Source organism: Gorilla gorilla, chromosome 20 (assembly GCF_029281585.2).
Source record: "Gorilla gorilla gorilla isolate KB3781 chromosome 20, NHGRI_mGorGor1-v2.1_pri, whole genome shotgun sequence".
NCBI classification, from domain to species: Eukaryota; Metazoa; Chordata; class Mammalia; order Primates; family Hominidae; genus Gorilla; species Gorilla gorilla.
In genome coordinates this window covers 17,517,162-17,541,752 of record NC_073244.2, presented here as the reverse complement: position 1 = coordinate 17,541,752, position 24,591 = coordinate 17,517,162, and the positions used below count along the sequence as shown (strand labels likewise).

The 24,591-nt window shown below is 56.3% G+C and overlaps 1 protein-coding gene across 5 annotated transcripts; it reads left to right on the top strand.

Moving 5' to 3' along the window:
- The first annotated feature begins 31 nt into the window (after positions 1 to 31).
- Positions 32 to 22,482, top strand: ZNF653 (zinc finger protein 653). Of its 5 annotated transcripts, none has more exons than XM_055371704.2 (11): positions 32 to 433; positions 1,234 to 1,270; positions 1,360 to 1,442; positions 7,567 to 7,610; positions 9,743 to 9,958; positions 18,038 to 18,649; positions 18,783 to 18,954; positions 19,061 to 19,172; positions 20,156 to 20,270; positions 21,789 to 21,850; positions 22,061 to 22,482. In XM_055371704.2, exons 1-11 carry the CDS (start codon positions 135 to 137, stop codon positions 22,460 to 22,462), a joined length of 2,154 nt encoding a protein of 717 aa, XP_055227679.1. In that variant the 5' UTR covers positions 32 to 134; the 3' UTR covers positions 22,463 to 22,482. The 5 variants fall into 5 exon arrangements, with proteins under 5 accessions (XP_055227679.1, XP_055227682.1, XP_063557092.1 ...); XM_055371707.2 differs by having other exon boundaries at positions 21,789 to 21,888; XM_063701022.1 differs by lacking the exon at positions 1,234 to 1,270 and having other exon boundaries at positions 1,365 to 1,442.
- Positions 22,483 to 24,591: the final 2,109 nt, after the last annotated feature.

Genomic DNA, 24,591 nt, shown 5'->3' with positions numbered 1-24,591 from the left:
TCCCATTCTTGGTCTCCTTTTGGTGCCCTGGGGCAGCGAGAGACCGTGAGAAATTTCTCGGCGGCGCCGAAGATGCGCGCCACTTCCGGTCGGGCTCCTAACAACGGGGGAGGCTGGTAACCAAGGTGGGGGGGATGGCGGAGCGGGTGCCGGAGCCCGAGGCGGAGGCGGAGGCTGAGGCGGGCGCGGGCGGGGAGGCAGCAGCCGAGGAGGGCGCAGCAGGCCGAAAGGCGCGGGGCCGGCCGCGACTCACCGAGTCGGACCGGGCCCGGCGACGGCTCGAGTCCCGGAAGAAGTACGACGTGCGGCGCGTGTACCTGGGCGAGGCGCACGGGCCCTGGGTGGACCTGCGGCGCCGCAGCGGCTGGAGCGACGCCAAGCTCGCCGCCTACCTCATCTCTCTGGAGCGCGGCCAGCGGAGCGGCCGCCACGGGTGAGGGGGCCCGGCCCCGAGGGAGGGAGGGAGGAGACGCCCCCAGACCCCACCGGGCTTTACCCCGCCCCCTCCGCTTCGAGGGCCAGCCCCCGGCACCTGCGGACCCCGCCCAGGAGCCGGGCCGGCGGCCTGGGTCTCGTACTGCCCGGCCGGGACGCGCCTGGCTCGTGGCCCCGCCTCCCATCGTTCCGACTGCCCAATCCTAGGGTGCACCCAGCCCCCTCGACCCGCCTTCTGAGCGCTTGGCCCCGCCCGCTAGAACTCTAGCGGCCCAATCCTGGGACTGGCCCCACCTCCAGGCCTTGTAACTAACCAGGCCCTGGAGGGGCAGCCCCGCCCCCTCACCGGTCTCATCCTCCCCCGCTTAATTCCCCACCTGGCCTGGGACTCTGGACACCCTGGGGCACTTAGCCCTGCCCTTCTTGAAGTTCTGGTGCCCCATCTGGGACTCCGTATGGCCCCATTCCCACAACCCTAGATCCAACACATCCGGCGGACCCTTCACAACCTGGACTGCACTCCCCTAAACCTATTTCTGTGAAGCAACTCAGCCCAGGGAGACTCGGATGAAGAGGAAACCCCTAGTTAGCTGGGCAGGTGGAGGGCAGAGAGGCCTGTCTTTGTAAATTCTCAGTCTTGAGAAGGAGCAGTGTGGATGGAGTTTTTCCCTTCCTGCGTTATATGTTGATGTGATGATTAAGTTAAAATAGGCAGAGCTTAGAAGAGTGCCTGGCAGGTAGTGGGTTCCCTAAGTATTAACTTTTACGAGGATGATGTTTATTCCCTATCACAAGCAGTGCCGCAAGGAAATCCTTGTTCTGCCCTGGTTTTCAGGTACACATGTTCTCATGTTTCTCTGGGGGGAGATTCTGAGAGTCAAGAATCAAACAGATCCTGCTAAGTTATACCCACCCCTTTCCTAGGACAGCAGGCTGGCTTATGCTCAAGAGCAGGACTGGAAATGCTGGGAGCGCAAAGATACCTGCCTCATGGAGCGGACATTCTGGTGGGCAGAGGGGATGGCTTGTTCAAAGGTCTGGGGGTTTTTTTTGTTCGTTTTTCTTTTCTTTTCTTTTCTTTTTTGAGACGGAGTCTTGCTCTGTCGCCCAGGCTGGAGTGCAGTGGCACGATCTCCGTTCACTGCAAGCTCCGCCTCCCGGGTTCACGCCATTCTCATGCCTCAGCCTCCCAAGTAGCTGGGACTGCAGCCGCCCGCCACCACGCCCGGCTAATTTTTTGTATTTTTAGTAGAGACAGGGTTTCACCATGTTAGCCAGGATGGCCTCGATCTCCTGACCTCGGGATCCGTCCGCCTCGGCTTCCCAAAGTGCTGGGATTACAGGCGTGAGCCACCGCGCCTGGCCCTCGTTTTTCTTTTTGAGACAGGGTCTCACTCTCTCGCCCAGACTGGAATGCAGTGGCATGATCACGGCTCACTGCAGCCTCAACCTCGTGGGTTCAAGTGATCCTCTTACCTCCGCCTCCTGAGTAGTTGGGACCACAGGTGCACGTCACTCCACCTGGCTAATTTTTGTATTTTTTGTAGAGACAGAGGTTGCCCAGGCTGATTTCAAACTCCTAGGCTCAAGTGATTCTCCGGCCTCAGCCTCCCAAAGTGCTGGGATTACAGGTGTAAGCCATTGTGCCCAGCCCTGTTTGTTTGTTCTTGAGACGGGGTCTCACTTTGTCACCCAGGCCAGAGTACAGTGCCATGTTCATAGTTCACAGCAGCCTCAACCTCCCAGCCTCAAGGGATCCTCCTGCCTCAGTCTCCCAAGTAGCTGGGACTACAGAGGAGCCACCTCACCTGGCTAATGTTTTTATTTTTTATGGAGATGGGGGTCTCGCCATGTTGCCCAGGCTGGTCACGAACTCCTCGGCTCAAGGGATCCTCCGTCCTCAGCCTCCCGAAGTGCTGGGATTAAAGTCATGAGCCACCATACCTGGCAAAAGGCTTGTTTACTGCAGACCAGAAACATAAGTAAATTATATCGTCCATGAGAGAGAGATAGGGGCTATGGAAAAAACAAAAGTGAAATGAAGAGTGTGAGTTGGAAGTTTAAATAGGGAGTTAAGGTGGTCACATTCAGAAGATAGCATTTCAGTAAAGACATGAAGGAACCTAGGAGGAGCCATGCAGATCTCTGGGGAAGAGTTGAGGCAGAGGGAATAGCAAAGGCAAAGGTCCTGAGGCAGGACCCTGCCTGTTGTGTGCCAGGAACACTGAAGAGGCTTGTGTGGCTGGACTGCAATGAGTGAGGGGGAGAAGGGAAGACAAGGACAGATTGGTGACAGGGAAGGTCATCCAGGGCCATGGAGAGGACTCCAGTTTTTCCTCCCAGTGAGGTGGGAGCCTTTTCTTAAGTGCAAGATTTTGTACAGAGAAAGAAGTGGTATGGTCTGCCTTTATTGCCCCCGCTGCCCCCCCACCTTTTTTTTTTTGAAATGGAGTCTTGCTCTGTTACCCAGGCTGGAGTACATTGGCGCAGCCTCAGCTCACTGCAACCTCTGCCTCCCGCGTTCAAGCGATTCTCCTGCCTCAGCCTCCCAAGTAGCTGGGATTACAGGCGTGCACCCCCATGCCCGGCTAATTTTTGTATTTTTAGTAGAGACGGGGTTTCGCCATGTTGGCTAGGCTGGTCTCGAACTCCTGACCTCAAGAGGTCTGCCTGCCTCGGCCTCCCAAAGTGCTGGGATTACAGGTGTGAGCCACTGCGCCCAGCGGGGTTGCAGATTTAAATGTAAAGATGAAACCATACCCGGGCCTGGGCCCGGCCTTTTATTTCCTTATTTATTTATTTATTTATTTTTGAGATGCAGTCTTGCTATATTGCCCAGGCTGGTCTTGAACTCCTGGACTCAAGAGATCCTCCCACCTCAGCCTCCAGAGTAGCTGGGACTACAAGTCACACACAGCCTGGTTTGTATTTTAGAAGAAACTGTCTCTAGGATGTGTGTGGCTTGAAGAATGGATGGGGTACACATTGTGATACAAGGTTGGCCAAGAGTTAACAATTGTTAAAGCTGATGGTGAGTCCAGGGAGGTTCATGACTCTTGTCAACAATTAAAAAAAAAAAAGGAAGACCAGGCATGGTAGCTCACGCCTGTAATCCCAGCACTTTGGAAGGCCAAGGCAGGTGGATCTCTTGAGGTCAGGAATTTGAGACCAGCCTGACCAATAGGCCAAAACCCCGTCTCTACTAAAAATGCAAAAATTAGCCGGGCATGGTGGCGCACGCCTGTAGTTGCAGCTACTTGGGAGGCTGAGGCAGGAGAATCATTGGAACCCGGGAGGTGGAGGTTGCAGTGAGCTGAGATCGCACCACGTTACTCCAGCCTGGGCAACAGAGCAAGACTGTCTCAAAAAGTAAAATAAAAATAGGCCAGGCGCGATGGCTCACGCCTATAATCCCAGCACTTTGGGAGGCTAAGGTGAGCAAATCATGAAGTAAGGAGTTCGAGACCAGCCTGGCCAGCATATTGAAACCCCGTCTCTACTAAAGATACAAAAATTAGCTGGGCGTGGTGGCACACGCCTATAGTCCCAGCTACGCGGGAGGCTGAGGCAGGAGAATCACTTGAACCCAGGAGGCAGAGTTTGCAGTGAGCCAAGATCGTGCCACCGCTCTCCAGCCTGGGCAACAGAGCGAGGCTCTATCTAAAAGAAAAAAAAAAGTTACTAAAGGGATACTTTTAGACACAAAACACAGGCCTGAGTGTGGCGGTTGCTCTCCTTGGTAAGGGAGGTGAGGGAGAAGCAGCAGCCCAGTGCCAGTGGAGCACTGGGCAATGGCAGCACCCAGGAGGCCAAAGGAAGTGTCTGTCATGTCCAGTGCTGTTGGGCCGAGTGAAGCCGTCACTGGTGACTGTGATGGGAGAGTGTGTGACGTGATGGAGCAAAGCTCTGACTGGAGGAGTTCCAGTGAGATGGAGGAGAGGACATGGAGACAGCAAGTGTAGACAACTGTGACAAAGCGGGGAAATGAAGAAGGAGGCTGGCTGCAGTGGCTCACACCTGTAATCCCAGCACTTTGGGAGGCTGAAGCAGAAGGATCGCTTGAGCCCAGGAGTTTGAGACCAGCTTGGGCAACATGGCGAAACCCGATCTCTACAAAAAGTACAAAAGTTAGCCGGGTGTGGTGGTGCATGCCTGTGGTCCCAGCTACTCAGGAGGCTGAGGCAAGAGGATCGGTTGAGCCCTGGAGGTCAAAGCTTCAGTGAGCTGTGATGGCGCCACTGCACTCCAGCTGGGGCAACACCATGAGACCCTGTCTCAAAAAGAAAAAAAAAAAAAGATATGGGGAAGGGGCTGGTGGGGAAGGTGGGTATCAAAATGATTTTAACCCAAGATGGGAGAAATCATGGCATATTTAGATGCTGGTGGGAATGACTGAAGACTGAAAGGAAATGGCGGGAAACAGCCAAGCCAGGGCCTGAGTAGCTCCGGAGCTGTGGTCCTTGATGCCAGTGGCCTCTGCTGGGAGTCACAGAGAAGTGGCAGAAGTTGGAGAAGTGGACAGGAGAGGGAAGGCAGTTTGAGGGAGAAAGCCCTGTGTGGGGGTTGGAAAGTGGTGCTCACCAGGTTACATATGACCTTGTTTGGTCCCCATGATGACCCTGTGTCAGAAGCACTACTACTATTTCCACTTCACAGACGGAGACTGAGGCTCAGAGGGGACAAGACCTGCTTGAGGTCACACAGGCAGTTGAGAGCAGAGCTGAGTCTTGAACTTGGGTCTGGCTGATACCCAAGACTGTCCCCACTGCAATGTGACACTCCCAGCCTCCAGCGGTGAGTGGATGGAGGTGGCTGTGGACATCAGGACTTGGGTTTGGGGCAGGGCATGGTGGCTTACACTTGTAATCCCAGCACTTTGGGAGGCTGAGGCAGGCAGATCACTTGAGGTCAGGAGTTCGAGACCAGTCTGGCCAACATAGCGAAATCCTGTCTCTACTAAAAATAGAAAAATTAGCTGGGCTGATGGCGGGCATCTGTAATCCCAGCTACTCAGGAGGCTGAGGCAGAAGAATCGCTTGAACCCAGGAGGCAGAGGTTGCAGTGAACTGAGATAGCGCTACTCCACTCCAACCTGGGTGACAGAGCCAGACTTGGGTCTTGGGTTGGGTGAAGGTCTCCACAGCCAGTGTGGTGCTTTGCAGGGGAGGGTGGAGCCATGGGAAGGGATAGAGTCACATGGAATGGGACCTGGAGTAGCAGAGCCAGAGGCAGGGGCAGAGCCTGGGGCAGGAAGGATGGAAGATCCCCAAGGTGCAGTCCTGGGAACCAGACGGGTGTGGGACTGAGAATTGTTACAGGGCTGGGCAGGAGTCAGACAGGGTGGACAGTTTTGCTGATAAGAGACACTAGACTGGCTGTCAGGATGTTTGTGGCAAGAGCAGGTCTGGGCCACAGCAGGGAGGCCAGGGGGCCCGGGCTCCACGATGATACTGATAATCATAACGATCATTGTACCATTTGCTTATTGATGATTAAGTGACAGGGCTGTACCATGACGAAGATCGTTTTTTGTTTGTTTTTGTTTGTTTCTTTGTTTTTGAGACAGGGTTTTACTCTGTTGCCCAGGTTGGAGTGCAGTGGCGTGATCATAGCTCACTGCAGCCTTGACCTCCCCAGGCTCAGGTGATCCTCCCACCTTAACCTCCTGAGTAGCTGGGACTACAGGTGCATGCCACCCCGCCTGGGTAATTTCTGTATTTTTTGTGGAGATGGGGTTTCACTGTGTTTCCCAGGCTGGTCTCCAACTTCTGGCCTCAAGCGATGCACCCGCCTTAACCTCCTAACATGCTGAGATTACAGGAATGAGCCACCGAGCCTGGCCTTTTTTTTTTTTTTTTTTAATTGTATACATAGAGGTGGGATATGTTGCCCAGGCTGGTCTTGAACCCCTGGCTTCAAGCAGTCCTCCTGCCTCAGCCTCCCAAAGTGCTAGGATTACAGGTGTGAGACACCACACCCAGACAGTACCCACTGTCTTGCTGGCTGTGGGCCAAGACCACTCTCAGCCTCTCAAGTAGCTGGGACTACAGGCTTGAGCCACTGTGCCCTACAAGATATGTTCCCGTTTGATTAACTCATAGTCACCTAACCAAGGCTTGACATCCAGTCCTACTCACAGGCCTGCCCCGCTCAGGGGAAGAGGATCACACAGGGCATGTGTCCCAGCAGAACTGTGGGGGCCATCTTGGAATTCTGCTTCCACACAAACTTTTCATACCCACTTTGTTACTTCTCTGCTCCCTGACTGTGGGACCCAGGGCAGATGGCCTCACCCCTCCAAGCCTGTTTTTCCTGCTCCTTGAGGTGGATGATGCTAGAGCCCACTCCCAGGGCTGGTGGCAATTGGGGAGAGAGTCCAAGGGAGGGGCCTGGTGACACAGTTCTGGAGTTGGGGAAAGGTACATAGAAGTTCAGATTCTAGGCTGGGCACGGTGGCTCACGCCTGTAATCCCAACACTTTGGGAGGCCGAGGTGGGCGGATCACCTGAGGTCAGAAGCTTGAGACCAGGATGGCCAACATGGTGAAACCCCGTCTCTACTAAAAATACAAAATTAGCCTGTAATCCCAGCTATTCAGGAGGCTGAGGCAGGAGAATCGCTTGAACCTGGGAGGCGGAGGTTGCAGTGAACCAAGATCGCACCACTGCACTCCAGCCTAGGCGACAGAGAGAGACATTGTCTCAAAAAAAAAAAAAAGTTCAGGGCAGGCGGGGCAGCTCATGCCTGTAATACCAGCACTTTGGGAGGCTGAGGTGGGCGGATCACCTGAGGTCAGGAGTTCGAGACCAGCCTGGCCAACATGGTGAAACTCCGTCTCTACTAAACATACAAAAATTAGCCAGGTGTGGTGGCGTGCACCTGTAATCCCAGCTACTTGAGAGGCTGAGGCAGGAGAATCGCTGGAACCTGGGAGGCAAAGGCTGCAATGAGTCAAGATCTCACCACTGCACTCTAGCCTGGGCAACACAGTGAGACTCCATCTCAAAAAAAAAGGTTCAGATTTCGTTTCAGTGTACAATGAGCAGTGGCTCTAGCCACTGTTGTTACTCATGGGTCAGACAGGCCCAGCGCTGGCCCCCCATTCACCCTCGCTGCCTCTTTCTGTTGCAGGAAGCCTTGGGAGCAGGTCCCCAAAAAGCCAAAGCGGAAGAAAAGTAAGTGGAGGCTCAGCCTGGGGGAGGTGGGGAGAGTTGGGAGCGGTGGGAATATGGAGATGGAGGCCCAGAGAGGCCAGGCCGCTGCCCTAGGCAGCACAGTTGGAACCGGCAGAGCCCGACCTCAAACCCAGGTCTGCGTGTCTTGTGTCTCAGGCGCAGTATCCTTGGCTCCCTCAGTCTCTTGCTCCCGGCATGGGAGTCAGCCAGGGGAGAGCCAAGCAGAGGGAACAGCTTTTGCAGAGCCCTAAGGGCAGGGGGAGCCAAGCACTGGTGGTTAGAGGGGAGGTCTGGAGCTTGCCCCTCCTGTCCTGCTGGCCACCAGTCGGTGGGAGCCTGAACTGCCAGGGTCTGCACAGCTCTGAGCCCTGGAGCTGGGGGTCCCAGGCCATGTCCAGCAGGGTGAAGGCCAGCTGGTGGCAGTGAGCCCCTCCCCTTCTTAGGTTTCTCCAGAGGCAGGGGTGAGCTATGACCTTGATCCTGAATCCTCAAGGGATGAGGAGCGCATTGAGGAGGGAAAGGGCTGGGCCGGAGAGGCGGCTGTGGGTGACAACTCTGTTGCCCTCATGATTGGAGACTGTGAGCGCATTCCCTAGACCCAAACACCTCTTCTGGGCCCCTCTTCATCTCCCAGCCCACAGGGTAGGAGTGGGGGACATGCTGTCCTCGCACTTGGCTGAGGGACCAGGACCATCACAAGAGTCAGATACCATTTCCCAGCACTCACTGTGTGCCCAGCCTTGTTCTGTGTCCTGGCGATGTCTTCGCTCCCTCCCTCCTGCCTGGCAGCCCTCCGGGATGGGAATCCCTTATTCTCCCCAGCCTAGAGGAGGCACCTGGGGCTCAGAGAAGCCGAGTCACTTGCCTGGAGCTACCCAGCTTGGAAGGGGCAGAGCCAGGATTCAAACCCAGGCGGTCCAGCTCCACCATGCCCGCCCCCTATGCAGCGTTCTCTCATCCAGCAAATGTTCCTGAAGCACCTGCTGTGAACCAGGCCCTTTGGGGGCACTGGGGGTACAGGAGGAGCAAAACAGCAGTGTTCCTGCTCTTGAGGAGCTGACATTCTGGTGGGAGAGACAGACAGGGCACATGTAAAACAAATGGCCGCAGATGGCATCTAGGTACTACCTGGAGAAAACAGACAGCAAGTTAAGGTCAGCTAGAGTGACTGGGCAGGGAGTGGCCTCTTGGAGGGGATGCATTGCGGGGAGACCTGAGTGAAGTGGGGAGGGAGCAAGACAGCTATCTAGAGGAAGCAGGCACAGCCTGTGCCAAGGCCCTGAGGCAGGGCCACACCTAGCCCGCTCCAGGAACAGCGAGGAGGCCATGTGGCTGGAGTGGAGTGGAGTCACCAAATGGGTGAGGGCGGGGAGGTGACAAGTCACAGTGGGCCTTGTGGGCCGAAGGGAGGACTTTGGCTTTTACCCTGAGGGATGTGGTCTTGCTGTGTCATCCAGGCTGGAGTGCAGTGTTGCGACCTTGGCTCACTGCATCCTCCACCTCCCAGGCTCAAGCGATCCTCCTACCTCAGCCTCCCAAGTAGCTGGGACAAAAGGCATGCACCACCATGCCTGGCTAATTTTTGTATTTTTAGTAAAGATGGGTTTTCGCCATGTTAGCCAGGCTGGTTTCAAACTCCTGGCCTTAAGTGATCCGCCTGCCTCTGCCTCCCAAAGTGCTAGCATTGCAGGTGTGAGTCATTGCACCTGGCCCAGTGGATTCTGAGCAGAGGAGGGAAAAGACTTGACTCAGGCGTTCACAGGCGCCCCCTTGCGGCTGTAGGGGGTGGTTAGGGCGGGAGCCTGGGAGTCCTGGGCCTGAGGACTGCGCTGGTCTAGGCGTTTGATGAAGATGAGAACAATTAACAAGCAGCTAACAATTATTATGCACCTACTGTGCACCAGGCTCCACTGTTTACATGACTTTGCCAATAGAACAGTCCCCGTTACCTCCAGGGGGTGCCTCTCCTCTCTGAGCCTCAGTTTGCCCCTTTAAACTGGATACAGGCCTGGATGGCACTCAGGAGGGCCTCCAAACCCATGGGACCCATAAAGCCCCGGTGGTTCAGGCAGCCATGTCACCATGGGCTGAGCCCTGTCCCTTATACCCACTCCTCGGCCCTGTGTCCATAGGGCGGCGACGCAACGTGAACTGCCTGAAGAACGTGGTGATCTGGTATGAGGACCACAAGCACCGCTGCCCGTACGAGCCGCACCTGGCGGAGCTAGACCCCACTTTCGGCCTATACACCACGGCCGTGTGGCAGTGCGAAGCTGGCCACCGCTACTTCCAGGACCTGCATTCACCCCTGAAGCCCCTCAGCGACTCAGACCCTGACAGTGACAAAGGTAGGTCTGCGGGGCGAGGGCACATAGGGGGCCGCCCATTTCTGGGGGCTTCTTACGAGCCCTAGGCTAGCATCACAAACAGAATAGCAGCCATAGTGGCTCTGGCTCTGGCTCTGGCACTGGGACAGAGCAGGGACACGATGGGCCAGGCTGAGTCCTTCGTGGCCTTGCCCTCTTTGCGTCCTTACAGAGCTTGCGTGGGGAGGCAGTCCCTCTTTACGGAGCAGTTTGCCCATCTGTGCCCAAGGCCAGTCCCAGGCAGGGCTGGCTGAGGGCCCAGGAGCCCTGGCTTGGCAGCTGGGGCGGGGGCAGGCCTGCTGGGGCAGGGCTCGGCCCCCACAGCGAAACGGCCGCCTAAACCACCCAGGCCTTATGGCTTCATAGGCTGTGATGCTCTCCTGAGCCCTGGCTAAGCTGGCCACTACCTCCTTTTCGATTTTCTCCGGCTCCCAGTTGCATTCTCTTGCCTTCTGCCTTTCCAGGCTTCACTTCTTGCCTTCGCCCTCCATTCTGTTTCCCTCCTGTTCCCCATTTCTCCTCCCTTGAGCTGCCTCTGTCTCCTCCTTCCTTGATCTTTCATTTTCTGTCTCATCTCCCTCTCTCTCTTTCTCTTGTTTCTTTCCATTCCCCTTTCTCCTCCTCCCTCCCCACCTTCGCGGTCCCTGCCTCTCTCCTTCCCATCCCATGGGGCAGGGACTCAGTGAGGGAGGCCCAGTTGGCCCCGGTGAGTGGTGAGGGGGCTGCCGGCAGCCTCAGGGGTTCGGCATTGGCTGGAGAAGGAGCCTAGGGCACACTGCCAGGCGTCCTGTCAGGGCTGAGGGTGGGGCGGTCACCGGGGCTGAGCCTGCGCTGGCTGGCATCTCGGAGCAGGTGGCATCCCAGCTGGCCGAGGGGAAGCCGGGGGCAAGAGGTGTTCCGGGCGGGCGCCCCCGCCAACGACCGTCCCACCAAGTGTCGGCCAGGCTCTCAGCGTGCAGTGGCCCCTCGGCTGCCCCGTCCCATGATCTGCATTCCGCCCTCCTCTGCCTTTTACTGCCCCCTCACTGTGTGCCACTCCTGGCCCTGCCCAGAGCCACCATGAATCTTCCCCATGGCCTTGTCATCAGCCCCACTTGGCAGTCAAGGAATCCCAAGCCCCAGGAGTGATCTGACTGGCCCATTTGGTGATGGGTCAGGCTGGGGCGTGGGTGGTGGTGCCCAGAGCAGCTTACTTACGCCCCAACTCAACTTTTTATTATTTATTTATTTATTTATTTATTTATTTATCTATCTGAGACAGGGTCTCGCTCTTGTCGCCCAGGCTGGAGTGCAATGGCGCGATCTCGGCTCACTGCAAGCCAAGCCTCAGGTTCCAGCCATTCTCCTTCCTCAGCCTCCCTAGTAGGTGGGATTACCGGCATCTGCCACCACACCTGGCTAATTTTTGTATTTTTAGTAGACACGGGGTTTCACCATGTTGGCCGGCTGGTCTTGAACTCCTGACCTCAGTTGATCCACCCACCTCGGCCTTCCAAAGTTCTGGGATTACAGGCGTGAGCCACTGCACCCGGCCTTATGTTATGTTATGTTATGTTTTATGTTATGTTATGTTATGTTATGTTATGTTATGTTATGTTATCTTTTTGAGACAGATTCTGTCTCTGTCACCCAAGCTGGAGTGCAGTGGTGCGATCTTGGCTCACTGCAACCTCTGCCTCCCAGGTTCAAGCAATTCTCTCACCTCAGCCTCCCTAGTAGCTGGGATTACAGGCGTGAGCCACCATGCCCAGCTAATTTTTGTATTTTTAGTAGACGTGGGTTTTCACCACTTTGGCCAGGCTGGTCTCGAACTCCCAGCCTCAAGTGATCCTCCTGCCTCGGCCTCCATAAGTGCTGGGATTACTGGTGTGAGCCACCATACCCGGCTTTTTATTTTTATTTATTTTTTTTAAGACAGGGTCTCACTGTTGCCCAGGCTGGAGTGCGGTGGTGCCATCATAGCTCACTTCAGCCTCCAATTCCTGGGCTCAAGTGATCCTCCCACCCTGGCCTCCTGAGTAGCTGGGAACACAGGCACACACCACCACAGCCAGCTAATTTTTAAATTTTTTGTAGAGATGGGAGCTCACTGTGTTGCCCAGGCTGGTCTCAAACTCCTGGGATCTAGTAATCCTCCTGCCTTGGCCTCCCAAAGTGCTGGGATTACAGGCATATGCCACCGAGCCTTGCCCATGGCTATTTCTGTTGGTGCTGTCATTACCTGAGGAGAAGTCTGGGGTCAGCCAAACTTAGCAGGTGCTGCAGTCAGGTGGACCGAGACGCGTGCTCTGGCCCTTCCCTCCACTCATTAGGACACTGCGCCCTCCTTCTGGATGGTGCTAGAGAGTTTGCCCACCCTGCAGAATACAGGACAAGGGGAAATTATCCAGAAAGAGGGGCTGATCCTCCTTATCCCCAACCCTGCTGCCACCCCAGGTCCATCAACAGTGGGCATCTCACTGCCCTGAATGGCACTGAGATAATAATAGGAAACTTACAGGGTACATACTTTGAATCTCCTACTGTCCTAAACCCTTATACATATTTACTCATTAAAGACCCAAAACAAAGGCTGGGCACAGTGGCTCACACCTGTAATCCCAGCACTTTGGGAGGCCGAGGCAGGTGGATCACTTGACACCAGGAGCTCAAGACCAGCCTGGCCAACATGGTGAAACCCCATCTCTACTAAAAATACAAAAATGAGCTGGGCATGGTGGCGCATGCCTGTAATCCTAGCTACTTGGGAGGCTGAGGCAGGAGAATCACTGAAACCCAGGAGGCGGAGGTTGCAGTGAGCCAAGATCGCACCACTGCATTCCAGCCTGGGCAACAGAGCAAGACTCTGTCTAGAAAAAAAAAAAAAAAAACACTCCCGAGGGCCGGGTACAGTGGCTCACACCTGTAATGCCAGCCCAGCACTTTGGGAGGCCAAGGCAGGTGGATCACTTGAGGCTAGAAGTTCGAGACCAGCCTGGGCAACATGGCAAAACCCGGTCTCTACTAAAAATACAAAAAATTAGCCAGGTGTGGTGGTGCGTGCCTGTACTTCCAGCTACTTGGCAGGCAGAAGCATGAGAATCACTTGAACCTGGGAGGCAGAGGCTGCAGTGAGCCAAGATTAGGGAGCAGAGATTCATTCATTTATTGGAACGAACCCTCACTGTGCACCACGCAGCCTTCTCGGCACTGGGGGCTCTGCACCGGGACCCCGCAACCTTATGGAGTTTACATTCTAGAGAGGAAGCGGATTGTAAGCAGGATAAACCAATAAAAATATAGAGTGCAGGCTGGGCACAGTGGCTCAAGCCTCTAATCCCAGTGCTTTGGGAAGCCAAGTTAGGATTGCTTGAGGCCAGGACTTAGAGAACAGCCTGGGCAACACAGTGAGACCCCATCTCTAGCAAAAAAATGAAAAAGTTAGCTGGGCATGGTGGTGCACCTCTCCCAGTGCTTTAGGAGGCCAAAGCAGGAGGATCGCTTGAACCTAGGAGCTCGAGGCTGCAGTGAGCTACGACTGTGCCAGTGCATTCCAGCCTAGGTGACAGAGGGAGACACTGTCTCAAAAAAATAAATTAATTAAAATACAGGCCGGGCGTGGTGGCTCATGCCTGTAATCCCAGCACTTTGGGAGGCTAAGGTGAGTGGATCACTTGAGGTCAGGAGTTCGAGACCAGCGTGTCCAATATGGTGAAACATTGTCTCCACTAAAAATATAAAAATTGGCGGGGCATGGTGGGGTGTGCCTGTAATCCCAGCTACTCAGGAGACTGAGGCAGGAGAATCACTTGAACTTGGGAGGTGGAGGTTGCAGTGAGCCGAGACTGCACCATTGCACTCCAGCCTGGGTAACGAGCAAAACTCCATCTCAAAAATAAAATAAAATATAGAGTGCACTGTAAGGTGGTATGTGCTTTGGGAAAAAATAAAGGAGGGAAAAAGGAACTATTTGAGACAGAATGGTCAGGAAATTCCCCCTGAAAAAATACCTTTAATGAAGGATCTGATGGAGGGGAGGGAGGAGCCCTCTCAGGTGTCAGACAGAAGAAGATTCAAGCCGGCCGGGTGCGGTGGCTCACGTCTGTAATCCCAGCACTTTGGGAGGCCGAGGTCGGCAGATCATGAGGTCAGGAGATCGAGACCATCCTGGCTAACACGGTGAAACCCCGTCTCTACTAAAAATACAAAAAATTAGCTGGGCATGGTGGCGGCACCTGTAGTCCCAGCTACTTGGGAGGCTGAGGCAGGAGAATGGTGTGAACCTGGGAGGCAGAGCTTGCAGTGAGCCGAGATCGTGCCACTGCACTCCAGCCTGGGCGACAGAGCGAGACTCCATCTCAAAAAAAAAAAAAAAAAAAAAAAAAGAGGATTCAAGCCGAGGGAATGGCAGGTGCAAAGGCCTTGAGGCAGGAACCTATCTAGTGTCTCCAAGGACATTAGGAGAGGAGGCGAGGACAGGAGGTGATGGAACACCTCCTGAAACAGACGCACTCCAGCTCTCGTGACCTGGCACAGTGGTTTGTTTCCCACACACAAAGCCTGGTGCTTCCATCCTGCAGACTGCCTTTCATCCCTGGACCCAGGTTCTTTCCTTCCTATGGCTCCAGCCTCCTTGTGGGTCCTGGCTTGCTGGTGGGGAGAAAAGTGGAGACTCAACCTTGGGAGCACCTGTCCACTTGCATTCCATTGGCTGGGACTCAGCCACATGGCCACACCTACCTGCAAGAGATGCTGGGAAATGTAGTCGGTGCTGGTGCCGGGAAGAGAGGGATTTAGTGAGTAGCTGGCCTGCCTCTTTTACAGGAGGTAAAGAGTAGGTTCTCAGGAGCCGGGGACCCAAAAGAAGGGACTGCACTGGCCCTGGCAGGGGGCCGGTGGGGCCGCAACTAGCATCTGCAGGGGAAGTGGGAGAAGCGTTCAGGCTGCGGGTGGATGTATTTTGGATGCAGCACCAACAGGTTTTGCTGACAGATTGGAAGTGGGTGTGAGAGAGAGAGAAGTCAACAAGAGCCCCAGGACTTTGGCCTGAGCCACTGGAGAGACTGAGCTGCCTTCCGCTGAGTCAGGGACACCCGTGAGCAGTGCAGGCTTTGTAGAAGGGAAGATACAGAGCCCAGTGTTGCAGATCTGAGTTTGAGATGCCTGTGAGACACTCTTAGGGGGCCAATGAGATGGAAGAATCTGGAGCTCGACATGGAGGTCCAGGCAGAAGCTGCAGATGGAGTCACCAGGCCATGGATGGTTGTAGTAATAATAAGAATACATACTTGGCCAGTCGCGGTGGCTCACACCTGTAATCCCAGCACTTTGGGAGGCCAGGGTGGGCAGATCACCTGAGGTCAGGAGTTCCAGACCAGCCTGGCCAACATGATGAAACCCCATCTCTACTAAAAATACAAAAAAAAAAAATTAGCCTGACATGGTGGCGTGTGCCTGTAGTCCCAGCTACTCGGGAGGCTGAGGCAGGAGAATTGCTTAAACCTGGGAGGCGGAGGTTGCAGTGAGCCGAGATTGTGCCACTTCACTACAGCTTACACAACAGAGCAAGGCTCTGTCTCAAAAAAACAAACAACAACAACAACAAAAGAACAAAAACCCTCTTGAACAGTCCCAGATTGGTGAACAGTTCCAGATTGAGATACTGGGATGGTGGTACCCCCGGAGAGGGCATGGAAGCCCATACCATACCCCCGTATCTTGCCCTGTGCATCTCTTCCCTTTGGCTGTCGCTGAGTTGAATCCTTTATAATAAAGTTGTAATCGTAGGTAGAGCCATTTTCTGAGTTCTGTGAGTTGTTCTAACAAATTATCAAACCTGAGGATGGGGTCATGGAAACCCCCCATTTAGAGCCCATTGGTCAGACATACAGGGTAGCCCAGGACTTGCAGCTGACATCTGAAGTCTGGCGGTCTTGTGGGACTGAGCCTTTAACTTGGAGGATTTGACGCCCACTCCAGGAAGATAGTGTCAGATTGGATTGAATTATTGGACATTCAGTTGGCATCGAGAATCGGAGGGTGGCCTTTAACCCCATTAGCCTGGGCAAGCCTGGGGGTAAGGTGAGCGCTGAGGAGAGGCCCCGGGCCAAGCCTTCCAGGCCTGCAAGAACCAAATAAACTTGGAAGGAGCCACCAGGAAGGGCCCAGGATACCAGAGCGTGGGTCTGGGGGCTAAGAGAGGAGAGTGTCCCCTGGAGTAGGGGTGGTCAGCTGGGTCAGTCATCTTGGAACAGTTAGGGACAGTGGGGATTGAGAAGTGACTGCTGTTTTAGGCAGTGAGAGGGTCACAGTGTCTAGCCCCTGAAGGGCCCTCAACAAATACCAACTGCTGGCCGGGCACGGTGGCTCCCGCCTGTAATCCCAACACTTTGGGAGGCTGAGGTGGGAGGATCACTGGAGCCCAGGAGTTCAAGGCCACAGCCTGGGTAGCATAACAAGACCTGATCTCTACTTGGGAAAATCAGGGCCACACGAGGTGCCTCATGTCTGTAATTCCAGCACTTTGGGAGGCCTGGGCGGGCAGATCACCTGAGGTCAGAAGTTCGAGATCAGCCTGGCCAAAATGGGGAATCCCGTCTCTACTAAAAATACAAAAATTAGCCAGGTGTGGTTGCATGCACCTGTAATCCCATTTACTCAGGAGGCTGAGGCACAAGAGTTGCTTGAACCTGGGAGGTAGAGGTTGCAGTGAGCCCGGATCGCACCACTGCACTCCAGCCTGGGCAACAGAGGGAGACTCCATCTCAAAACAAAAACAAAAACAAAATCGGGCCGGATGTGGTGGCTCATGACTATAATTCTAGCACTTTGGGGAGCCGAGGTGGATGGATCACCCAAGGTCAGGAGTTCGAGGCTAGCCTGGCCAACATGGCAAAACCTCATCTCTACTAAAAACACACAAATTAGCCAGGTGTGGTGGTGCACGCCTGTAATCCCAGCTACTCAGGAGGCTGAGGCAGGAGAATCGCTTGAACCCAGGAGGCAGAGGTTACAGTGAGCCAAGATTGCACCATTGCACTCCAGCCTGGGTGACAGAACGAAACTCTGTCTCAAAAAAAAAAAAAGAAAAATTCAGGCTGGACGCGGTGGCTCATGCCTGTAATCCCAGCACTTTCGGAGGCCAAGGCGGGCGGATCATAAGGTCAGGAGATCGAGACCATCCTGGCTAACACAGTGAAACTCCATCTCTACTAAAAATACAAAAATTAGCTGGGTGTGGTGGCGGTTGCCTGTAGTCCCAGCTACTCGGGAGGCTGAGGCAGGAGAATGATGTGAACCTGGGAAGCGGAGCTTGCAGTGAGCCAATATTGCGCCACTGCACTCCAGCCTGTGTGACAGAGCGAGACTCCATCTCAAAAAAAAAAAAAAGAAAAAGAAAAATTCAGCCAGGCGTGGTGGCTCATGACTGTCATTCTAACACTTTGGGAGGCTGAGGCAGGCGGATGACTTGAGGTCAGGAGTTTGAGACCAGCCTGGCCAATATGATGAAACCCCGTCTCTACTAAAAATACAAAAATTAGCCGGGTGTGGGCCGGGCACGGTGGCTCACACCTGTAATCCCAGCACTTTGGGAGGCAGAGGCGGGTGGATCACGAGGTCAGGAGATCAAGACCATCCTCGTGAACTCCTATCTCTATTAAAAATACAAAACATTAGCTGGGCATGGTGGCACATGCCTGTAGTCCCAGCTACTCGGGAGGCTGAGGTGGGAGAATGGCATGAACCTGGGAGGCAGAGCTTGTAGTGAGCAGAGATCGCGCCACTGCACTCCAGCCTGGGTGACAGAGTGAGACTCCATCTCAGGAAAAAAAAAAAAAAAGCCGGGTGTGGTGGCGCACACCTGTAGTCCCAGCTACTCGGGAGCCTGAGGCAGGAGAATCACTAACCGGGGATGCCAAGGTTGCAGTGAGCTGAGATCGCACCACTGCACTCCAGCCTGGGTGACAGAGTGAGACTCTGTCTCAAAAAGATAAATAAATAAATAAAATAGAATAAAAACTAAATAAACAAATACCAGTGGCTGCAGCTATCATAACCACTCCCTTTCTTCTGTCCCCACAGTGGGCAATGGGCTGGTGGCTGGCAGCTCTGACTCATCCAGCTCTGGCTCTGCCTCTGACTCTGAGGAGTCCCCTGAGGGCCAGCCGGTCAAGGCTGCGGCAGCGGCAGCGGCAGCGACGCCTACCAGCCCGGTGGGCAGCAGCGGGCTCATCACTCAGGAGGGCGTGCACATTCCCTTTGACGTCCACCACGTGGAAAGCCTGGCCGAGCAGGGTACCCCGCTGTGCTCCAACCCGGCAGGCAGTGGGCCTGAAGCCCTGGAGACAGTGGTGTGCGTGCCGGTGCCTGTGCAAGTGGGTGCGGGCCCCGGCGCCCTCTTTGAGAACGTGCCCCAGGAGGCCCTGGGTGAGGTGGTGGCCAGCTGCCCCATGCCAGGCATGGTGCCCGGCTCACAGGTGATCATCATTGCGGGCCCTGGCTACGACGCTCTCACGGCCGAGGGCATTCACCTCAACATGGCAGCGGGCAGCGGTGCCCCCGGCAGTGGACTGGGCGAGGAGGTGCCCTGTGCCATGATGGAGGGTGTGGCAGCCTACACCCAGACAGAGCCCGAGGGTAGCCAGCCTAGCACCACGGACGCCACCGCAGTAGCGGGCATCGAGACCAAGAAAGGTCTGGGGGACCTGTCATGGCCTCTGGCCAGGGGTGGTTGGGCCTGGGAGGGGCCTGGCGAGGAATGGCCCTCGAAGTGGGCACCTCGGCAGCCTTCGTCCCCTGCGGACACCACCCTGTGTCCACCCTGTAGAGAAGGAGGACCTGTGCCTGCTAAAGAAGGAGGAGAAGGAGGAGCCAGTAGCCCCAGAGCTGGCAACGACGGTGCCTGAGAGCGCAGAGCCCGAGGCAGAGGCGGACGGGGAGGAGCTGGACGGCAGTGACATGTCAGCCATCATCTATGAAATCCCCAAGGAGCCTGAGAAGTGGGTGCCGGGGCGGGCAAGGGTGAGGGCGAGGGCTAGGAGCGGCCCGCAGGCCCCCAGCCTGCCTGGTGCGGGAGCCCCGATGTCATGGCCCCTTCCCCTCCAGGAGGCGGCGGAGCAAGCGGTCACGGGTGATGGATGCTGATGGCCTGCTTGAGATGTTCCACTGCCCATACGAGGGCTGCAGCCAAGTCTACGTGGCCCTCAGCAGCTTCCAGGTGAGGCCGCCACCCGGAGCAGCCTGGGCCAGGCCCACAAGGCCCGGGCCATGGCACCACCAGGATGTCCTACCTCTAGTTTGCCCCTTGGAATTTGACGAGGTGTCCCTGAAGGCAAAGACAGGGACTTGCCACACCCCACACCTGGCATGGGAGGATGCAACAACAGGCTTTTGTGCCATGCCATACATTGATTGAGCATGTATTAAGCACTTAGTGCAAGCCAGGCCTGCAAGCCAGAGCCAGGGTTGTTCTAGTAAGTTAAAGAGTGAAGGAATGAATCAATTGGGGCTGCCTGTTCCAGGCCCACAGAGGCTGACGGCCCTCAAATCCAGTCCCAGTCCTGCCACTGGCCACCTGTGAGACCTTGGCCAAACCACGGAGCCTTGAACCTCAGTTTCCCCATCGATTAATTGGGCTAACAGCTGGGCCCTTCACAGAGTTGACAGATACCCCAGTCCAGAGCCTGGCATATAGTAGGTGTTCAATAAAGCTGCCCTTGGCCAGGCGCGGTGGCTCACACCTGTAATCCCAGCACTTTGGGAGGCCGAGGTGGGCGGATCATGAGGTCAGGAGATCGAGACCATCCTGGTTAACACGGTGAAACCCTGTCTGTACTAAAAAATACAGAAAAAAATAATAATAGCTGGGTGTGGTGGCGGGCGCCTGTACTCCCAGCTACTCAGGAGGCTGTAGCAGGAGAATGGTGTGAACCCCGGGGGTGGAGCTTGCAGTGAGCTGAGAGAACACCACTGCACTCCAGCCTGGGCGACAGAGCAAGACTCCATCTCAAAAAATAAAAAAAGCTACCCTTTGACCCCAGTTGTGCCCCTGGGAATCTCTGAGCTGGGCAAGGGTACCCCTCTTCCCTCCTCCTGGGGAGGCCAGCCCCAGCCTGCCTTCCAGCTGCCCTCGTCTCTCCCCACCTCCCAGAGCCCCTTCTGTGGGCCTGCGGGACCCACTTCTGCCTGTCTCGTCTCCAGAACCACGTCAATCTTGTGCATCGGAAAGGAAAGACCAAAGTGTGCCCTCATCCTGGCTGTGGCAAGAAGTTCTATTTATCCAACCACCTGCGGCGGCACATGATCATCCATTCAGGTCAGGCCCTGGGCCAGCTGGCAGCATGAGCGGGGGACACAGGGACATGGGCCTGGGAGCCTGGGCCAGAGCTGGCAGGTCAAAGCCCAGTGCTTGGTCTCCGGGCACAGGACTACACCCCTAGGAGCCTCCTCCCTGTCCTCAGTAAGCTGTAGCTGTGTGAGCCACAGCGACAGGAACTATTACCAATCAATCACAGGAATTGGGCGGGGCTGGCCATCTTCCCTCCTATCCCCGCGACCCCATGCCCCATGACCCCAAGAGCAGGTCTCATGCGAGACTTAGGGAGCAGCTGACACTGCCACTGCTCTTCCAGATTGGAACCTATAGCAGCACCTGGGGCCACAGGCTAGACCAGTGCCCACCCAAGCAGCAGCAGGAAGGAGAGCTGGGCAAAGAGGAGCAGCTGGCTTGGGACTGGGCTTCTGTTTCCACTTGTGGCAGAGATGCAGGTCTTCTGTGTGGGCTGGGGACATAGTGGAGAGCCATGGTGCCTGTGTCCAGCGATAGGGCATGCCCTGAGGGCCAGAGCTTCTGATATTGCAGGAGGTCAGAAGTTTGGGGGTTTTTTTTGTTTTTTTGGTTTTTTTTTAATGTGTGTGTGGTTATTTTTTGCAACAGAGTCTCACTCTGTTGCCCGGGCTGGAACCCGATCTTGTCTCACTGCAGCCTCTGCCTCCCGGGTTCAAGCAATTTTTCTGCCCCAGCCTCCCAAGTATCTGGGATTACAGGCGCTCACCACCACGCCAGCTAATTTTTTTTTTTTTTTTAGTAGGGACAGGGTTTCGCCATGTTAGCCAGGCTTGTCTCCAACTCCTGATCTCAGGCGATCTGCCCGCCTTGGCCTCCCTAAGTGCTGGGATTATAGGTGTGAGCCACCGTGCTGGGCAGAAGTTTTTTTTGTTTTTGTTTTTGTTTTCGTTTTGCGAAATCACCCAAAGTTCAAATATCAGGGACAAGGCCGGGCGTGGTGGTAATCCCAGCCCTTTGGGAGGCTGAGGTGGGCAGATCACCTGAGGTCAGGAGTTCGAGACCAGCCTGACCAACATAGAGAAACCCCATCTCTACTAAAAATACATAATTAGCTGGGCATGGTTGGTGGCACATGCCTGTAATCCCAGCTGCTCAGGAGGCTGAGGCAGGAGAATCACTTGAACCCGGGAGACCAAGGTTGCGGTTTCGGTAAGCCGAGATCGGGCCATTGCACTCCAGCCTGGGCAACAAGAGCGAAACTCCGTCGCAAAATATATATATACACACACACAAGACAAATTCAGACCCATGTTGGCTTGGTAGTGTGCACCCTATGCCCCTCAGGGACCCAAGTTCGATCTCAGTTCTGCTTGATGGCGTTCGTGGGCAAATGCATGGGAAGGACGTAGGGTTTGGTCGGCCTGCACCTGCAGTCCTGGGAGATCCAAGGAGACAGCCTGATGTTCCTTCTAGCATCAGAGTCTGCAGCACATCAGAGACACCCCATAGCCCACTGTCCTCAGCCTCGGTCCCCACCGCCCCCAGGTGTCCGTGAATTCACCTGCGAGACCTGCGGCAAGTCCTTCAAGAGGAAGAACCACCTGGAGGTACATCGGCGCACCCACACCGGCGAGACCCCCCTGCAGTGAGTGACAGGCCGCCCCGTGCCGCTAGAGGATTGGGTGGGAGGGGATCCCAGCAGGTCCCAGGGGCGGCTTCGCCCAAACGCAGTGCCTGGGCCCGGTTCCACCTGCGCTCGGCCTTGTAGGGCCCCGCCCCGCCCCGCGCACTCTGACCACGCCACGGGCTCCCGGCAGGTGCGAGATCTGTGGCTACCAGTGCCGGCAGCGCGCGTCGCTCAACTGGCACATGAAGAAGCACACTGCGGAGGTGCAGTACAACTTCACGTGCGATCGCTGCGGGAAGCGCTTCGAGAAGCTGGACAGCGTCAAGTTCCACACGCTCAAAAGCCACCCGGATCACAAGCCCACCTGACCACTGACCGCCCCTATTTATTCGTCCGCTCGGACACCACGCCCGGGCTTGCCAGGGCCTGGACAGCTGCGAGGGCCGCCCGGACCGCGGGCCGGAAGGAGGCGCCCCCGCCCCGCCCCAGAGCTGGGCCCCCTGGGCAGGTCCCCCACCCCGCCCCACCGCATCCTTCTCGGAGCTGGTGCCTGGGGCTGCATTGCTGGAACTGTGTCAAGAGAGCAGAGTGAGATTAAAGAGCGAGAAAGGAGATGCCCTTCCCCTAGGCCTGAATGATTTGGGGTGCCAGGCCCCTCTCTGTCTCCAGCCTACTTGATCCCTTCCTAAGCGAGGCCGGGAACGAGGGATGCCCCTGGGCCCAGCAGCCTCGCACAGCCCCTGCTCCCACAGGATGGGGTGAGGCTTGGGGGTCTGGGGTCTCTGGGCATCTCCCGGAACTCAGGACCCTAATTTTCACTTCCTCCTGTTTTGTGGGGCACCCATCTCCCACCCTCAGTGAGCTCCGGGATGAGATGGGGAGGTGTTCAGTAAACCCCTAAAATGAGAAACATTTGCAGCTAGCGACAGGCGCCATGCAAAAGAGAGAGTGATGCGTTGTTTTTCGGGGATGCTGTTTAGGTCGGTGGTCAGGGAGGGCCTCTGAGGAGGTGGCATTTGCGCATAGACCAGAATGACAAAGATCTATCCCTGAAGAAAGCTGGGGGAGGAAATTCTCAGGCCAGAGGAACAACCAGTGCCAAAACCCCGAGGTAGAACTAGCTCGGCGTGTTCCTAAAACAGGAAGCCGCGGGGGGAAGGGGAGTTGGCGGCGGCTGCCCTGGCCCCATTTCCCGGAGGAGGATGCTGAGGCCGCCGCCTCCTGCGGGCCGCTAGAGAGAGGGGCGGGGAGCGAGGCGCGGCCGCTAGGTGGCGTGCGAGGCGCGTAGGCCCTGGTGGCCGCAGCCACGTGACCCTGGGGACCGCAGCCGCGAGCTCAGGCACGTGCCCGGGGGAGCCCTGTGGCGCCACGCGCAGATTGGCCCCACCGGTTCCTCACCAGTTCGGGGTATGGGGCGGCGCCCCAGCTATGCCTCAGTTCCTGCTGCGGACCGGGGGGCTACCCCAGCCGGGGACAGAAGAATCGGCAAGGATGAGCGAGTCCGGCCGCTGGGGCCGCCCCCGCGAGCTCCCTCCCCCCGCGAGGCAGGTCCCCTCCACTCTCCCCGCACTGCCGGAGCCGGCAGGTTTCCATGGGAACCGCAGCGGGGTCCGCGCGCCCAGGAGCAGCCCCCCTCCTAGCTCAGTTTCCGATGACGGAAACCGGGAGGAACACGGGGTGGGGAACAGACCATCGCTTGGGGCCCCTAGCGCCCGCAGCCAGGTCGCCCCGGCGAGCCCAAGAGGGGCCACCCGGGGATCTGCACCGCCACCGCCCCTATTGCGCGGGCCACTGCGATTGGCCTGCCCTCTCCAGGCGTGGCAGCATCCCCTGGTGCGCGCACTCCCATTGGCTCGATCTCTAGGGCATCTTCCAGTAATTGGTTATCTCAAGGGCCGCCCCTGATTGGGCAAATTAGGCTCTCCTCGCTGGTGGCGCTCTCTGACAGTCTGGAGCCTAAAGGGCGTGCAGGAACGAGGATTGGGTGGGGACTGCCGCTCCCCAGTTAGGGGGTCTGGGCTACCTCGCCGGCAGCGCCCTCGACCGGACTGTCGGATTGCTGTCTGTGGTGCTGAAGCCTCACGCCCTGGCGACCCCGCCCCAGTGTGTGCTAGTTCCCGCGCCCCGACGTAAACATGCACCGGCGCCCGCGCACCAAAGGAGGCTGCGCCACCCCCAACGCCTTAGAGAGAGGCCAGGTTCCCCCTAGCAGAGAGCGAGCATGACTCCACAGTCAGGAGGACCAATCACGAGCCTAGAAAGCCAGGACATTTATGTGGCAGATCCACCCACCCCAGTTCTGTGGGGTCCAAGAAGGATCCGTGGTTTCCCAGAGCTGCATGGCTCCAGCGATGATTGTCCAGAACACTGAGCCCCAAACCTTTTCACCCCCTTCGGAGCAGTGCGGAGTTTCCTTGCACTGGGGAGTGCCAGTCCTTACCTTTTGAACCCTAGAAGGACCCAGCTCACTCAAAACCAATAGCGTCCCAGTCTCCTTCTGCAGAAGACTAGGGCCACAGTAGCCACCCTCCCCCGTGGTCTTGAGGTGGTCTACACTGGTGCCTCCAAATCTGGGGACCCAGGCCTCTGCCTACTAAAATATTGGTTCCTGATCCCCTTTCCAGTTCCCTCAGTGGACAACACCTCTGGAAGGTCGCATATTCAGGCCACTAATACCTCCTCGCTCTGTTGGCTTCTCCAGCTCTAGGAGCTGGACGGAGG